Here is a 17,964-nt window from a genome sequence, read left to right as displayed (position 1 = left end):
CAGCTCCATCCTGCAGGGAGTGATTTCCCTGCTGCCAGCAAGCTCAGACACACACACAGACACATCCCTGTGCACACAGCCTCTCACAGGGCTCATTCAGGGCCTCCCCACCTCCTTTCCTTCTCAGGTCCGGCATCCCAGCCCCGGGATGTCACCCTGCCCCTGATAAGGCGCAGGGGCGGCTGCCAGAGGAAGGCTCCCAGTTGCTCCCGGCGCCAGGCTGGGTAGAGGCAGACGTGTCTAACTCTCTGAAGGGCCAAAAACAGATGACATCACCCCCTGGTCGTGTCCATCCTCCCCCCAGAATCCCTATCACGCTTGGAGGAGTGAGGAGGAAGAGGGAAGGCGAAGGGGGAGGAGGCCAGGGAAAAGGAGGGAAGGCAAAGGCTGGAGCTGGAAGTTGGTTACTTTGGCAAAAAGACAAAGTTCTGCAAAACTTCACCGGCCAGACTTCAAAAAGGTGGAAAAAGTGGAGGCTCAGTTCTGGCAGGTCCTGTTATCAAGGGGAGCTTATCTCTCTATGGGGCTGATGGCTCCTGCGAGCCGCAGTGGCTGCTAACCTCTGGCTGAGCTTCCCGAGGCCCCTGAAGAGCCAGAGTGTCACTCAACAATGGAGAGGACAAGCATCCAGGAGAAGGGACTGCCTGAAAGCATTGCCACCGTGTTTGCAGCCTGCAGAGCCACAGGAGCAAGGATGGGGTGTCCCAGCATAGAGCCCAGCAGGCCCTCACTGCCTCAGTTCATGGTGGGGAGGAGTGAGGGGAGCTTTCCCTGCTCACAGTCCAGCCAGAGATGGGGCAGGTCTCCACTGGGGTCACTGGTTCTACTGGTTTCCTCCAGGAAAAGACTGGTGCCTCTGGGATGGAAAGCAGAGTGGGTTTAGGTTGAAGCCAGGTGTGTAGCTGGGGGTGGGAATTTTGCCCACCTCATTTTTTCCATGTCCTGAGTACCACACTGGGTGTTTTCCAGATATAAATCTTCCAGGTTTTCCCTTGAGATTTTCACACTCTTTCAAGCCAACTTTCTACTTACACCTCCTTCATCTCTATTTCTGCTCTCCTACACCACCTCCTTTCCACCTCACCATCTCCAAGGTGAGGAATTGCTTTGGGGGTCCTGCTCCAGAGCAAGCAACACAATGGGCAATTCCCCTTCCTTCAGTAAACAACAGTCCACAGTCAACAACTCTCACTCCCTGGTGAGGAGCTGCTGGAAGTGAACTTGGCCTTGGCTCATTCCCTCTCTTAATTCTACTCAGTAAATCAGCCTATGCAGGACAAGAGGCAGTGATACCCCTCGGGTGATGTTGGGGTGGAGTTTGGAATCACTTGCACTATGGAAGTAAGATTTCACCTGGGAATGGCTCCATGCAGGAGCAGGCCAGATGCAGAGCCTACCACATTCCCTGTGAGACCAAGTGAATTGTTTGAATTGTTTTCCCCATGGGGATTTCTCAGCCTTACCCACCTTTACCCCCTCACATAGGTGGATCACAGAATCATGGAATGGTTTGGGTTGGAAGGAAGCTTTAAGGGTCATCTATTCCAGCACGCCTGCAATGAGCAGGGACACCTTCCAGGAGATCAGGTTGGATAACCTGAGTCGCACACCCAGGTTCACCTTGTTCCTATAGGAGAGGAAGAATGGAAGAGGTTCTACAGCAAGTTCTGTGAGAAATTTGATAAGAGGATCCACGTTTACCCCTGAAAGAATTTTCTACCAAGGTCGTTGACATAGAAACCAAGAAAGAAAGGATAAATAAGAGAAACCTGCAACTGCCCATTCCAATGAGCACTTTGTTTGTCTTTTATGACCAATAAGTAAAGTGAAAACTTATGAGTTTTGTTAGAATGTATAAAAAGCATCATGCTATAATAAAATCAGTTTGAAGGCTTGTTAAAATGGAGTGTGTTGCTTTGTATTGTCTCAATCTCAACTACAAAAAGGAAGAGGAATTTCTGGAGGAAAAATCATACCTCTGTGTTGGATCCATCCCCTTGAAGAGGATGAATCCTGCCATGGCCTCTTCTGAGCAGAGCTAGAAATTGAGGTTGTTAAAGGCAGTGACTGAGACAGAGGTGGAGGAATGGGTCAAAAGAGAGGTTTCATAACTTGGACCAGCCCAGCAGATCCCTCTCTTGCTGCCAGTCTGGAAAGACACCCCTTGCCCTACACCACTGTCACAGACATCTTTTATGAAAAATCCTTTCCTTATGATTTTTTTCCTCCTGAACAGCTGAGAGGCCTCAGGGACAAAATGTAAACAATGATTATCTGCTGCTGTGGAATGCAACAGGTGGATCTGTGATTGGTCTCATAGAGTTATTTCCAATTAATGGCCAATCACAGTCAGCTGGCTCGAACTCTCTGTCCGATACAGAAGCTTTTGTTATCATTCCTTATTTTTGTATTCTTAGCCAGCCTTCTGATGAAATCCTTTCTTCTATTCTTTTAGTATAGTTTTAATATAATATATATCATAAAATAATAACTAAAGCCTTCTGAATCATGGAGTCAGATTGTCATCTCTTCCCTCCTTCAAGAACCCCTGTGAACACGGTCACACACCACATCTGCCACCTTTGTGCAGACAATCTGGATCCCCCAGTGCACCTCCAGCATCATCAAGCCCCAAGTGACAGGCAGGGAGCTCCATGTGAGGGGAATCATGGATCCAGCAGGACACAGCAAACCCAGAAGTTTATTGGTGGCAGACAAACCAAGCTCCACGTAGAGGTACAGAGATGTCTAAGGGCAGGCTCTGTGTACAGTTCTGGCTGCAGGATCGCTGTGCTGGCACTCCTGGGGCTGTCACAGCCCCCTGGGGTGGCCGCTGTCACCGGCAGCAGCGCAGGCGGCCGCTGCTGCAGCTCCCTTCCCAGCGCTCCATGTGGAAGCACAGCCTCCGGCAGTGGCCACGGCTGTTCCTGCACTGCTGCGTGTCTGAAAGGCCTCTGGCTGCTGGGGAAAGAGGAGAGGAGACCTGGTGAGGAGAGCTGGAACCTACTCAGAGCTCCAAAATCTACTGGGAACTCCACTGGTGTTGGTGGCTGAGTGTTGTAGTGTGTTTTTAAGTTTTTGTAATATTCCCTCGTGTTATGTATTGTTCCCCCCCATTCTGTGAAGATGGTTTTGCCCTCCTTAAGTTTCCCGCCGTAGCCCTGCTGGCAGTTATGTTACTATGGTTACCCCTGCCCTTGGTTTGTGTCAATTACCTATGTTATATAGTTTCTCCTCCCTTTTATTCCCTTTTAAGTAAACTTTTCCTCTTCCCCGGGCCCAGTCAATCACCCCCCACACCTCCCAGTCTTCCAGAACCTTCATTTTACTGGGGGTTATGGTTGGCTGAGGTCCCGGGGCCCCTCCTTTAATTTGTACTTATTGGATTCACTATGTTGTCTGTTATGTTAAGCTCATCCCCCGACCTTCCCTAATTGGTTAATTTGTAAACCCCTCCTTTGGTTTCCACCTCCCTTTAAAACCCTTGTCCCCCCCCCCCCCCCCCCCCCACTGTCTTTTGTCACTCCCTGTTGGTCCCTGGCCCCCCCCACGTCGGATTGCCAGAGGCATTAAACCCATTTGGACCTCGGGGAGTGTCCGACTCTTTTTCCTTCAACCAGCACAGCAGCTTTCGCCGATACCTCGTCCCTTGCAGGCACAGCCCGAGGCCACTGACGCTGAGGGGTGCCTGAAGCAGCCAGCTCTGGGGCTCTGCCACCGCGACTGACTCCCACCGGCTGCAGTGGGCTGTTGGTCGCCCTCTCGCTAGCCGGACTTCAGGTTTCAGGCCACGGACTGCTGCAGCTGAGCAATGGGATGCTCTCAGCTGGCAGCAGGGAAATTCAGGTGTTTCCATGGTGAGGATCAGATGTGCTTGGGAGGAGCTTCTGCATCCAGCAAGCACTGGGAGTCTTCTAAAGACTGGCTTGGGTGAGACAGTCAGGTTTGGGTTGGCTGTGTTAGGTTGGATGAGTTAAGTGAGGCTAGACAGCATCAAAAGACAGAGAAGGGCCTTTTGGAACAGTTGTTTTACCTGTTGTTTCCTTTTGAGGTTTTTTGGCTTCTTGGTGTTTTGGGGTTTTTGTTTGTTTGGGTTTTTCAAATCTTTTGCTGTTTCGATTAAAAGGGCATGTGCTCCTCTTAAGACACAGCAGAAACACCAAATTTGGGGGTTCTGGAGGGTCCACCACCACTAGTGGGGTGGGCAAACCCTTCTCTCTCCCTTCATTGTCCCCAGGACATGGGTTAAATAAATGACGAGATAAACAGGCTAAGCAAGTAAATCTCCTCTTTTTGGTTATCAGGTTTGCCTTCTGCAAAAGTGATATCACCAAAGTCCTGCTAAGATCAGTGACCTTACACCTGAATGAAACCCAAACTCCTGACATGTGTATTCAAGCAGACAGCAAAAATACCAAGTCATAGAATAAATTTCTATCAAACCGGAATTCCAGAAGAAAACAAACAAACAAAAAATTATCTGCCTTTCCCTCTTCTTTTCCCCCTGAAAGATAGTTTTGATTTTGTAGAATCAAAGATACACAGAATGATTTGTGTTGGAATGGCCATTAAAGATCATCTACTTCCAACCTCCTGCCATGGGCAGGGACACCTCCCACTATCCCAGGCTGATCCAAGCCCCATCCAACCTTACCCTGAACATTTCCAGGGATGGAGAGTCTACACCCTCTTTGGACAACCTGTGCCAGGGCCTCACCACCCTCACAGCCAAGAATTCCTTCCCAATAACTAATTTACACCTACCCTCCTTCAACTTAAGACCATTCCCCCTTGTCCTGTCCCTCCGTTCCTCATCCCAAGTCCCTCTCCAGCTCTTCTGGAGCCCCTTTAGGTCCTGGAAGGGGCTCTGAGCTCTCCCTGGATCCTTCTCCAGGTGAACACCCCCAGCTCTCCCAGCCTGGTTCCAGAGCAGAGGGGCTCCAGGCCCTGGAGCATTTCCATGGCTTCCTCTGGACTTGCTCCATCAGATTCTGATGCTGGGGATCCCAAATCTGGAGGCAGCTTTGCAGGTGGGATCTTACCAGAGCAGACCGGAGGGTGAAAATCACCTCCCTCAACCTTCTGGCCTCACTTGCGTCTTCCTGCATTTGCTACATCTGTATTCCACTCATAGATAATTTAATGGGATTCTCCTTGTTTGGTGGAGGATGAGGCTTTGATCCTGGCCAGGAGCAAAGCTCAGGCTCCTGGCTTAGGCTCAGCATTTCTGGGTGAGTTTTGAGGGCACAGAGAGGAGGGGATGCACAATCCATGAACTCAGGACAGCTGCATGCAGGAACTTCATGGAGACCATCCCAGGAGAAATTTTTTCCTTGGAAGCACAAGTTAGCTCAGCCTTGACCTGGGGGCCCTGTCTTGTCCTCTTCTACCTCAGAAGAGTAGGAACCTGCCTTTTCCCTCTCCACAGTCCTGCAGGAACCCCTGTGAGGATTTTGTCCTTACCCGGAGCGCCCTGGAGGAGGAGAATGACAAGGACTGCCAGGAGCAGCTGGAGAACCCTCATGGCTCGGTGTGGGTGGAGGTTCCACCCCCAGGAGGAGTGAAGGGCCCTAAAGAGAGGAATAAGAGGGAAATTCTGGATTTATAGAGGCCAGGGAGGGGGTTGTGTAATTTTCCTGGAGTGGAGGGAACTTTGTCAACCTCAGGTGCATTTCAACATGATGGCAAACAGTTGCACGGGGTGTGCCTGCTGTCAGTCACATCGTGTTACAGACAGAAAGGGGAAATAGAGGAAAAAAATAGAGGGAAGAAGACCAAAAGGTGAAGGGAAAATCAGGGTTTTGTTGACAATTACACTGAGCACTGGGGAGTCTGCTACTGCTTGCTGCTGGAGACAGGATGTTGGGACTGACCCAGTCTGGCTCTGTGTGTGTAGGCTTGAGCATGTGGTGTTAAAATCCAGTCCAAGTGTTTGCAGTATCAAAATGTTGTGTTTTGGTTTGGTTTTGTGTTTTTTTTTTTTTTTTAATATTTCCAGCTCTCACCCTCTGTGTTTAGCACTGACACCATCAAGTATGAAAAAATCCAGAGTCTCGTCCTCAGCACTCCCCAACACACAGAGCTGGCTTGGAAATAATGGGATCCTTAAATCATGGATCTGCTTCAATTTCTCAACTTCCAGGCTGCAGAGAGGATGCTTGCCAAGGTTTTGTTTACAGCTGCCAAGAAAAAAAGGCAATTTAATATTTTATTCATTTATGTACTCATTCAATGGGAAAGTTGGGATATCTCCCTGCAATGCTCAGGGGCATCAGGAAAGCAGGTGGATTGCAGCTCTCCCAGGGATCCTGGCAGGCTCTCAGGTTTGTACCAGTTCTCTCAGGTCAGTTCCAGGAAATCAGTAGAGGTGAGACCTGCATTTCAACTTGGGAAAACAACACAAAGCAAACAATGAGCAGGAATGTCCCCCAGCCAAGAACAAATGGAGGAAGAGGAAATAGAAACTTTAGAAAGGTTTTTCCTACAGTGGTGATGCAGCAGAGGCCATCACCAACTCTTCCCTTTTCCCTTCAGAAGTCGCCTCAATGGATTTTTCTTTGCAGGCTGGATGCCAGGGGGCGCTGGACAATGCAAACCCCATGTCCTTCAGGCTGCTTGAACAGAACAAGGATGACCTTCATCAAACAGTGCAGATAAAGGGGCCTTCACCAGCTGGACTTTGGAGTAGGGAACCCTGAGCTCTTAGGCAGGGTGAGCTGCAAACTGGCCAGGCACAGCCTGGGAAGGGAGATGGACCTTGGAACCCACCTGGGGGAGAGCTGGATGCAGGGATGTGTGTGAGCCTCTGGAAAAGGCAATAGCCCACCCTGTACCTCTGAGGACTGGCATCTCCAATTTGAGAGACGGTGCAGAGGGATTTTGTGAAATTATGGAATCATGGAATGGTTTGGGTTGGAAGGGACCTAAAAGCCCATCCAGTTCCACCCCCTGCCATGAGCAGGGACACCTTCCACTATCTCAGGCTGCTCCAAGCCCTGTCGAACCTTGCCCTCTGCACTTCCAGGGATGGAACAGCCACAGCTTCTCTGGGTACCCTCTGCCAGGGCCTCACCACCCTCTCAGGGAAGAAGCTCCAAAGCAAAGAAAGCAAATTTGGGCAGAGCTCATCCAGCAGAAAGGAGACAGCAGTCCTTGAGCTGCAGTCCAAGCAGGAAGGAACGTGTGGATGCTCCTGCGAGTTTCCCGCTCTGAGTGCGTGACATGCAGTGTCTGAACATGTGTGTGCAGATGGCTTGGGGCTCTCCAGAGAGGATGTGGAGCACGGGGCCAGGGTACCACGTGGCCACGGTGTTCCCAATGTTGGATGGCAAAGCTCCAGGTGTTTGTTTGTCTCCAGCTCAGCTGCTCTCCCATGCTGGGAGCAGCACCACTGCAGAGGGGGATTTGTGCCTGGAGCTGTTTGGATGCTGCAGGTTCCATGGAGACCAGGCTGCATCCTCCACACCACTACAAATGGGTTGAGCTGCAGAACGTGCCTTGGGAAAGAAATCCAGGACTATCCAGTACCAACAAAAAACAGATTTCCTCCAGAAATTAGGGGCAGGAAATCTCTGTCCCTTGGGCAACTGCTTGTACAACAGCTGGTCTGGCTCCCCTTGGCATGGTCCTGCTGCTGGGTTGGCCCCAGCCTCTGGTGAGCCCACTGGGGCTGGCCCAGCAGCCTCCCAGCCTCCCCTGCTCCCCAACCTGCCAGCAGATGTCTTTTTTCAGAGCTCACCATGCACAAAGGCTGATCTGTGCTCAGACACGTGGCACAGGAATGGGCTCCTGGGTGCTTGAGAGGTTTTGGGGCTGGGAGGAGTTGAATCAATCTATATCTGCTCCCTGGCTCCAAATGGGAGGGATGTTTCCACTGACTTCATTGCCTTCAGTCCAGGATCTGAGCAGGCTGATTTTTAAATGCATCTGGGATAAGTTTTTATTTTAAATGCATCCTTGGATAAGGTTTTGCCAGCAGGAGCAATTCCTGAGGTAAATGAAGCCTTTTTCCAGCTTGTGATGCCACCTCCTACTCCCAATCCCACTGACAGCATTTTGACAAACAAGCAAGCACTGATAGAACCCTGCAATTCAACCTGAATTCAACCTGTGAAGAAATTATTGTGGGCTCAGCTCTGGGCTCAGCTCTCGGCTCAGCCCTAGCCCAGAAACCCTCCATGGCTCTCTTTCCAGACCACTCTTCATGGCCTTCTCAGAACTCTCTTCAACAGGTCCATGTCTGTCTCAAGTAGAGCCCCCAGAGCTGGACACTGCCAGAAATGACGGTTTTTGCCCCACAAAAAATGGTCAGAGCACACCTTGTGCAATCAACTTCTCCTTTCCAGTGCAGGACCACATCCAGGTGTGAATTATTGGTAATTCCTGGCGTGTGCCCACCTCCAAACCGTGCCAAGGAACAGAGGAGAAAACAGTTCATTTTCTGGCAGCACATTTGAGCAGCCACTGACTTCTGAGCCTCACGTGATTTTATTTACTTGTGTAGGCGCAGCCTCAGTATCCTGGCCTGTTTTATCTCCCCAGCACACCCTGGAGCTGGGCTGTGCTCAGGTGATTCCTTTCACCCCACAGGATTGGGAAGAGCTCCAGGTGAGCGGGTGGAATGTTGGAATGTGACCCCTTTTCTCTTTATGTAGGAAGATCCAGACACACAGGGGGTTGCACTGGTTTGTGTGAGATTGCCAGGAATGTGAGGGACACCCTGGATCCAAGGGTGGCTGTGGCACCTCAGCTTCCCCAAGCAGGAGCCCACCCAGCCCCATCCTGCTCCTGACTGCGCATCACAGGGACGTTTTTAGGGCAGGAGAGGAGGATTTGTCTCTCTCTGCCAAACAAACACTGGCCTGTTGCCTGGGAACAGCAAACAAATCCTGCTGAGGGAATCCATGCCATGCTTTGATGGACTGAAATCCCCAGTTATGCAGGAGGGTTGTGCTTGCTGACAGAGCTGGCACGAGGGTAGAGCTCTGTCCTGGCTCTGTGTGGCTGCAGAGATCCCAAATAAACATCTCAAAATGTCTGGATGATTTTTGCCTCTCCTTTAGGTATATGTCTGCTGAGGTAATACTAAAGAACCCCTATTTATAGCTTTCTGAGCTCTATCAGGTACAGGCAGCTGGAGTTCAAGGCTCAATCAAGAATTTCCCACCAACATCCTCTTCTTCATTTGGCTTTCACCTGCCCATGAGAGGATGCTGGAACTGGATGATCTTTAAGGTCCCTTCCAATCCAAACCATTCTGGGATTCTGTGATGATTTTATGATTCTTCCTCCTCCCCAAGGTTACAGGGTACTCCAGCTAGGGTTGGATTAATCTGAGCAGCATTCCCTGTGATACACTTACACCAAAGCAGCTCATGCTGCTGTTCAAGCAACTCCCTGTCACCCTAATTTTTTAAGATTTTCTGAGTATTCTGATGTTTACATTCTTGTAATGAACTTTCTCACACACTTTATGTAAATAACTCATTGTTTTGCATTCTTTTATGGAGGAGGAGAAATCTGTTGGTTTGTCCTGTGTCATTGGAGAGGTAGCACTTTCACCCTTCAATCCACTGCCACTTTTGGAAATCTATAAATGTTAGAGTTAGAAAATAAACTTCCCTTTTTTACCTTAAAAACATCAGTGTGTCCACATCGTGTTGTTTTGTGTCATATAGTGACAACTCCCCATGAGCTGAGCTGGCTGCTTTGCCCCAGGTGCGTTCAGGGGTAAAGAAACCACATCAAGAAAGAGTTTTATAAAGTCTGGAAGTGCCATTCATCCATCCTATCCTTGGTGCTTTCTCTCTCCTCCCTCTCTGTGAGACTGGAAAGGAATTCAGTTCATCTTATCCATTGGGCAGAAATAATGATGGAATTTAGTTTTTTTTTTTTTTTTTTTTTTTTTTGGTTGTTGCTGGGTTGTGATTTGGGTTTTGTTTAAGGTTATTTCCATCCAGATCAGCAAACAAGGGAACACACAGCAGTGGGACTGTGGGACCATGCCTGTGAGGGACAGACCAGTGCCAGAGGGACAATATTCCCTATGAACTGAGCTTTTTCACCTTTCCTGGTGCACTGGCCAGTAGGTCTGAAGCATATCAGGGTCAGGATGCCGAGTGATTATGAGAGAAACGTGCAAGGTGATCTGCAAGAGCCCACTCCTCACTTTCCTGGAAAACCAGGCTGTAACCTGGATGGCTGAGCAGTCCCAGATGAGGGGCAGGAACAATGAACCTTGTGGATGAATGTGAGAAACAAACTGTTTGCTTTGGAGAGGTGCCTTGATCCCAAGCCCTTCCCGTGCTGCCCTCATTCGTCCGCGTGCGTCAGAGGCATGGGCTGGACATGGGCTGGAATTTGCCTCTGGATTCAGCCCTGTCCCTCTTTTCAGAATCAATTCCCAACCCAACAGCCTGCTCTGGGTTATCTGGCTCTCCTGAGAGCTCTCCTCATCCAGCTGCAGGGGATCTCCAGGGGATCACAGGCATCACTGGAGTCCCAGTGGTGACTCAAGGAGAGCAACTGGGTTGCTCATCAGTGAATGGAGACTCTTGGATGAATTGAGGCTCTTGGATGAATGAATTGTCATCCCTCTGGCAGTGGGGCCTGACCCTGCTGAGGTCAGAGGGAATTTTCCTGTTTGATTCATCAGAACAAGAATTTCATCTCCCAGAGAGGACTTTTCCCTGGCTCTGTCTGACCAGTGCCTCAGCTGGTTGGCATAGCTCTCTGATTACATCATTGTTTCCTTGCTTTCACAGAAATGATTGACCCAGAGAGAAATATTTTACCTGGAAAGGGAGACCAGGAGCTGACAAAGGCAGGGAAGTGTCAGAATTTTGTGTTGAAAAGACACAGAAGGGCTGAGAGGGAATTTGGACAGAAAATTAATTTAGGCAGAGGGAGCTCATAGGAAGAAAGCTGTGAGGGACAAAAAGACTGATTTCCTTAGGGCTGGATGACCAAAAGGGAAAGGAGTTGCAGTCTGGAGAAGGTAGCCAGTCAGGACACAGATTTCAGATCCCCTCCTCACCATGTTTAAAATAAGTAAATCTGGGATTTAGGGAAAAATATCGTTCATTGTGAGGGTGGAGAGGCCCTGGCACAGGGTGCCCAGAGAAGCTGTGGCTGCCCCAGGATCCCTGGAAGTGTCCAAGGCCAGGTTGGACAGGGCTTGGAACAACCTGGGATAGTGGAAGGTGTCCGTGCCCATGGCAATGAGATGATCTTTAATGTCCCTTCCAACCCAATCCATTCTGGGATTCCATGACTGCCTTGAGAACCTGGCACAGCCTGGAAAAGAGAAGTGCATGGGGCTGGATCTTGCCTGAGAAGCACAGACCACACTCACCTTTATGTCAAACCAGGTGCCTTTTGCACCAAAAGTGATGCCAAAACGACTTTCCCCATTGCAGCTGTTTTGTCTGGGAAGGGAAATAAAGGCACAGAGTCCCCCTGGTGTTCTGGGGAGGTGAGGAATGCTGTGGCCACTCCTGCTCAGTGCCATCCCACCACTGGAAGCATTGCTGACTCACAGGTGGACACTTGCTGCTTTGTTAAACCTCAGGTTTATTTGTTTTAGGTAAGCAGAAAGGCAATTTTTCACCTGGGCATGTCAGATAACAATAAGATTCCCCAAAGGACCACAGATATGAGTGGCCCCAGGTTTTGCTTGTCACACAGTGTTTCCTAAAAAATTACAGCAAAACCAAAGTGTTCAGGAGTCCATGAGTGAATCCGCAGCCACAGAAACCACAAAATCTCCTTCCCAGCAGCTGCTCGTGCTGTGCCAGTGGAGCCTGCAGCTCTCCATGTGCTGCAGGGGCTCTTCTGGAAACCTTCAGCTCTCTGCGGTGGCAGGTGACAGATTTTTGCAGCAGAGAATGACGGGTTCAAAGCAGAACTGAGCCATGTATTCCCCAGAAGCACAGCTTCCCACTCGGCACAGGCCCCCTCCCTGGTTACAGCTGTCTGGTCCATGGGCATCTCCTGGGCAAGGGAGCAGCAAATTCACGGATAAAATTAGTGGGGTTCCTTTTTCCCATGTTCCCAGCCAGCCAAGCCAGCACTGGGAGCACACAGAGAGCCTGGGCACCTCGAGCACACCCAGGATCCCCATCCCAGGCACAGATATCTATGTTAGAAATCCCAAGCTGTTGAGCCAACCTCCCTCAAGGAATGTTTTATCACGGGGTTGTTTTTTCAGGATGTTGGCAAAGGCTGTGCATGGGAGGTCAGAGGGGCTGTCCTCCCCCTGCCAAGGAGGGCAACTGCAGCCTGAGAAAAGGCAGGAACATTTTCCCAGAGCACAGGGCTTCTCCTAACTCAGTGTGTGCCCCATTTTCACAGCCTCCTTCCTGCTCATTTTTTTGTATTCCCCAAAGGGATTAAATAATGCATTTTCCCAAAGTACCTCACCCACTCTCTCACCCAAAAAACCTTTCCTCAGTACCTATGACACAGTAAAGAAAGATTATCCCTGTTCCCAGATATCCTGTTCACCACCCCAGGCCTTCCTGGTCTTACCGCGCTGGGTCAGGGAGATGAATATGAAAACAAGCACGAGGATCCCCATTCCTTTGGCTCTGCTGGAAAATCCCAGGGCTGGGAGTGACATTTCACAGAAGCCTCTGTGTGCTGCTGGCATGCTGGATGGCATCCTGGAAGAGGGGAGGAGTAGGCAGGAGTTAATTATATTCCAGTCCCTGGAGTAACATTTGCTGCTGAGAAACCCTTTTGTGTCGTTCTGACCCAGCTCTCCTGCTCCAAACAATGTTGACTTTTTTCACATTCACTGGTTACTGGCTTTCCTGATTCCTCTCCTTGGCAGCTGGTAGAATTCCAGCAGGAAAAAAAGAAGCTCAGGGAGATCCTCTGCTCTTTACCTGGAGCAAAATCCCTTGGAAGTGACAGGGAGGAGGGAAGTAACCTGCAAGGAAAGAGTTCTGAGGATCTGCAAGGAGAAGAAGGATGCAGGCTGGGAGTGATTAATTTTTAATCTGAGCTCATGTGAATATTTTCTCCAGCTGAAACCTGAGTGGTTTTTTTTTTTTTTTTCCCAGCTTTGGCTTCCAAGGAATTTGGGAGGCTTCATTCCTGAATGTGATGAGCACACAGTGCAGGTGGAAGAGCTGTTAGTTCAGCAGTGCCCCTCATGGAGGTAAATCTGTGGTGGGTGTGCAGCTTTGGCTGTAAAATGTGATGTTCCAGCTGCCCTGCCTGGCCCTGCTGTTTGCTGTCCCTTCAGCTGTGGCAATAAAACTGCCCTGTGAACACATCTTAAACTGACAGGCTAAAGAGTAAAATTAAAAGCCCCTTTCTACCTAAAAAAATACCCAAACAGAACAACATAACTGAAATCATAGAGTCATTTAGGTTTTGGAAAAGGCCTCCAAGATCATCGAGTCCAACCATTCCCCAGCTTTCCCAAGCCACCAGTAAATCATGTCCCCAAATGCCACATCTGTCTGTTTTAAATCCTTCAGAGATGGAGACTCCATCACTGCCTTGGACACCCTGTTTTAATGCCTGACCACCCTTTCCATGCAGAAATTCCTCCTGATGTCCAACCTGACCCTCTCCTGTCACAGTTTGATGCTGTTCCCTCTCCTCCTGTCCCTGTTCCCTGGGAGCAGAGCCTGACCCCCCTGGCTGTCCCCTCCTGTCAGGGAGTTGTGCAGAGCCACAAGGTCCCCCCTGAGCCTCCTTTTCTCCAGGCTGAGCCCCTTTCCGAGCTCCCTCAGCTGCTCCCTGAAGTGTCCAAGGATATGGAACACAGTGCTCTGGGCGGGGTGACAAGGTGAGGATCAGTCACAGGTTGGACTCGATGACCTTGGAGATCTTTTCCAACCTCAATGACTCTGTGATTAAGTGTCCTCAGTCTTCTAAAGCATCCAAGTGTAAAATCAAACATGGTAAATAAGATTAGGCTGGTAAGAAGGATTAAGGGATGGGGTTTCCAAGGTTACAACAGCAAATTTTTGTGCAATTCTGCATGTGGATGTAATGGAGAGACATTTTGCCTTTTTCCATAAATAAGTGACTGTTAAACCTGTTTATTTAGCATTTATTGCCTTCTTTCTATAAAGACACATCACCTCTATTTAATTACACACTTTGCATGTTGAGAACAGCAGGCACGTCTACAGCACTTGGAATAAAATTTGTTTGCTTTCTTGGCTGTTCCTTCCCATGGTTTTCTGCAGTCCCACGAGGTCCTTGTCACGCTTCTGTGCAGCACTTCCATCCCCTGCGAGGGCAGAGCCCCTCCTGCTCCTGCAGACATCTGATTTCTGGGGGCACACAATGGCCCCCCTCATCCTGGCAGATATGGAAGTTGGACGTGGTGTCTGCAATTCAGAGGGGTTGAGTCAAACCAGGAAACCTGACATGGCCATCCAAACCATCTCATACACAAAAATTGTTGGGAGGTTGTGTTTACTGAGTCTCCGAAAGCAAAGACACAAAGAGGAACTTTGAGGTTTATCACAGCACTTCTGTTAAAGAAGGAACTTGTGAAGGAATTTCCACCAGCTTGGAAAATAATTAACTGAGGGAGGGATATTGTAAAGCTATGAAGAACGTGGATGCAGAATGACTACATTTCAAATAGGTGGGGCTGAATTAAATTGTGAGGGATCAGGTTTTAAAATAAATGGAATTCCTAACCCAGGGGGAAAAATCCAGTAGGAACTTTTAAACACAAGGATGCCTGAATCTAAAAATCCTAAGCCATAATTTCACAAAATCCAGAATAATATAATGTAATGTAATGTAATGTAATGTAATGTAATGTAATGTAATATAATATAATATAATATAATATAATATAATATAATATAATATAATATAATATAATATAATATAATATAATATAATATAATATAATATAATATAATATAATATAATATAATATAATATAAATAGGAAATGTAATTATATGATTGTGGTCATGCACAGAGTAACTGCAAGGAAATATTCACTTCTGGCCAGGGACAGATCCAGGATGCTGGATCAGAGGAACTTTAGGATTAACACAGTTGTTTCTAAAGTATATATTAATGAATGATTTATGCTGAGGATTATCTATTGAGGAGCACGAAAACTAAGCAATTCTGGGAAGATTCAGATAAAGTAACAGGGTCAGTTGGTACCTATTAAGCACAGTGGGATGGGTGCAGCCAGTAGTCTCCCAACAGATAATCATAGGAAGATTTACCAGGGAAAGAGAACTCTCTATGGGCCAAAACTTTTATCTCCCCAGCTGGACATAGAGCTTTGGCTTATTTTGACCAGCCCCAAAGGCTCCACACTGGGTCAGTGGAGGAACACAAAGGTCCCTCTTTGTACATGGAAAGAGATGGCTTAGACCCACACCTGGAAGTGTCCAGGGCCGGGTTGGATGGGGCTTGGAGCAACCTGGGACAGTGGAAGGTGTCCCTGCCATGGCAGGGGGTGGAATGAAATTAACTTTGAACTTCCTTCCGAACCAACCCATTCTGTGATTCTGTGATTTGGAGGCAAAGTCTGTTTGGCTGAGTTCAGCCATTTTCCCCCCAAATTAATTAATTTCCCTCCTGTACAGGTTCCCACACGTACCAACACAGCAGGTCCTGCGGCGCCGGTAGCAGGTCCCAAAGGCAGCGAAGGGCTCCGGGCAGGATTTCAGGTGGAAGCAGTAGCCGTGGTATTCCAGACAACGGGAGGTGTCCCTGGGCAAGCCGAGACCTACAGGGGTGTAAGAGCCTAAATGAGGGATATGGGATTCCAGGAGCTCTCCAAAATGCAGTTTATTCTATTCCAAGAGGTTACAGCAGCCCAGAGTTGTGGGTGACAGAGCTGTGCCCACAGCTGTCAGCTCCAGCTGCAGGCAGGCCTGGAGACCCTTTGGTTTTGGTTACATTGCATTATATACTTTTCTTTGCTGAAAATACAGTAGAGCCAATCTATACCTTAAACTTTCACCTATAGCAAATCATAACTACTATAATTACCATATTCATGTTACTATTCTCAAATCACTAAATTTAGTACATTACAGTTTAAGCTAGAAGTTGTTTTTCGGTTTTCTTGCAGTGGAAAATTCTGAGACCTTTTTTCTACTTGCAACATTTGCTGACTTGTTTGCCTGTGCTATCTTTCTGCTTGGTAAAAATATCTTCTTGTTTGAGGTGGGTTTATGCTTTGCTCTAAGTCATAAAAACCCCTTCTAACTAATATAACTTTTGCCTCCTTTGTTATCCAGTAAGACTCAGCAATTCTTTTCTTCTATATCAAAACTTGCTTCCATCTCTATTCCTTCTTCAGATTCTACATTCAAAAATCTTTCTGCCAAGCATACATATCTGTGAGACTTTCTTGTCAAACTTTCATCCTTCCCAACACAGGGGGAATGGGATTCCCAGTTGTGCTGCGGGATCAGTCCATTCTCATCTCCATTCCTCCTGCTGAAACCCCACATAGCCAGTTAGGGATCTGACACAAATACCCCCAAAACCCATAAGTTTGGAGGAACTCATGGGACCTCAGAGCATTCAAAGGAAGGTTTTTTGTGCAACTGGAGTGAAACATAGAGGTTGATGGCAATTTTCTGAACATATCCTGGCAATTTGTGCTCTAATGGGAAGGGACAGCCCAGTGTTGGATGCTTTTGAGTTCTGGGACTGCAGTGCTGCAGGGACATGCAAGGGACAGCATGGTCACCACATGCCCTGGATATAAAATTATGACTTTTAAAACCCCCCAAAAGCAAGATCTGACTCAATTAACAGGAACAAGCAGTTTGCCTAGTCCCTTCCTTCTCTGGAAGCCTTTCTCCAAGGTGAGGAGTTTCATTAAGCATGAAGAACAGGTAGGATAAAAACACAATCAGAATATGAGTCAGTGCAGCAGAAGGGCTGAGGAAGGGGAACCAGAATATTCAAACATAGTCAGTGGTGCAGTTCAACCTGAACAATACCAGGGAGCACCTGTGCTCTCTTCTACCTACACAGAGAGGACAATTTGTAACCCAGGGGTTAGAAGAGGAGGTGATTTCCATGGTGCCGCCATCCTATAGTGCCACAAAAGACATTTCAAAGAGTCATAGGACCCAACACCTGTCAGAAGCTTGTGTGGGGAGGTTCTGGTGTGACACCTGCTCACCACAGGCTAACTTTTCACTTCTGCTTTTAGATAAAGGGAGCTGCTCTAAGGAAAGGAGCCGAGGAGAACGTTCTGCACCACCACACAAGCGAGCTCTGCCTCCTGCACAGGCAAACCGCAGCATGGGGCTTGGCCCTTACCTGGAACAGCCTGGAGGAGGAAAAGCAGGAGAGCCATGAGGCAGGAGAAGAGCTCCATGGTGGAAGGTCTCAGCTGCAGCCTGGAGACAGGGGCACAGTGCCAGAACCTTTGGGCAGGGGAGGAAGGAGCACTCTGGCATTTATAGGGCAGTGGGAACAGCTGGGGCTGACTGGGCAACCTTAGCAGGGGAAGGCAGCAGGTACAACCTGACCTCTGCACGTGGCTAAACCTGAACAATGGCTCAGGGGCACAAAAACAAAGGGACAAATAGATGTGCCTGCCTGCCTGACCACTGGGAAGGCCCCTTATCAATGTGGGTCCACCCAGAGAGCATCATTAACTTGAAATGTCAAAGTGGCTGGTAATGGATTGTCTGGAGGAAATCAGTCATTTGTGGAAGAGAAGGCAGCTGGAATATCATAGAATCATCATGGAATCATAGAATAGTTTGGGTTGGAAAGGAAATTAGAGATCATCCAGTCCAACGCCCTGCCATGGGCAGGGACACCTTTCACTAGCCCACATCTCTCCAAGCCTGTCCAACCTGGCCTTGGACACTTCCAGGGACAGCCACAGCTTCTCTGGCAACAGAGAATATCTGATCCTACTGCTTGGTCTGTGATGCAACAGCTGTTCCCAAGATAAAGAAATAAATTATAATGATCATTTGTGTGTGCA

General features: G+C 48.5%; 3 protein-coding genes across 3 annotated transcripts; all 3 read right to left on the bottom strand.

The window, feature by feature from the left end:
• Positions 1 to 2,719: 2,719 nt before the first annotated feature.
• LOC135445103 (gallinacin-13-like) lies at positions 2,720 to 5,524 on the bottom strand. Its single transcript, XM_064707134.1, has 2 exons — positions 5,464 to 5,524; positions 2,720 to 2,958 (listed from the first exon to the last, which is right to left on the bottom strand). Exons 1-2 carry the CDS (start codon positions 5,522 to 5,524, stop codon positions 2,837 to 2,839), a joined length of 183 nt encoding a protein of 60 aa, XP_064563204.1. The 3' UTR covers positions 2,720 to 2,836.
• A 6,185-nt stretch (positions 5,525 to 11,709) lies between these two features.
• LOC135445102 (gallinacin-12-like) lies at positions 11,710 to 13,016 on the bottom strand. The gene is made up of 3 exons (XM_064707133.1): positions 12,888 to 13,016; positions 12,529 to 12,662; positions 11,710 to 11,991 (listed from the first exon to the last, which is right to left on the bottom strand). Exons 2-3 carry the CDS (start codon positions 12,659 to 12,661, stop codon positions 11,843 to 11,845), a joined length of 282 nt encoding a protein of 93 aa, XP_064563203.1. The 5' UTR covers position 12,662; positions 12,888 to 13,016; the 3' UTR covers positions 11,710 to 11,842.
• A 1,142-nt stretch (positions 13,017 to 14,158) lies between these two features.
• On the bottom strand, positions 14,159 to 17,377 carry LOC135445101 (gallinacin-11-like). Its single transcript, XM_064707131.1, has 3 exons — positions 17,286 to 17,377; positions 15,601 to 15,729; positions 14,159 to 14,351 (listed from the first exon to the last, which is right to left on the bottom strand). The coding sequence occupies exons 1-3, from the start codon at positions 17,341 to 17,343 to the stop codon at positions 14,224 to 14,226; spliced, it is 315 nt and encodes a 104-aa protein (XP_064563201.1). The 5' UTR covers positions 17,344 to 17,377; the 3' UTR covers positions 14,159 to 14,223.
• Positions 17,378 to 17,964: the final 587 nt, after the last annotated feature.

The sequence above is a fragment of the Zonotrichia leucophrys genome, chromosome 3 (assembly GCF_028769735.1).
Source record: "Zonotrichia leucophrys gambelii isolate GWCS_2022_RI chromosome 3, RI_Zleu_2.0, whole genome shotgun sequence".
Classification (NCBI taxonomy): domain Eukaryota; kingdom Metazoa; phylum Chordata; class Aves; order Passeriformes; family Passerellidae; genus Zonotrichia; species Zonotrichia leucophrys.
The sequence above is the reverse complement of the archived record's forward strand: the minus strand, read 5'-3'. Positions and strand labels throughout refer to the sequence as shown.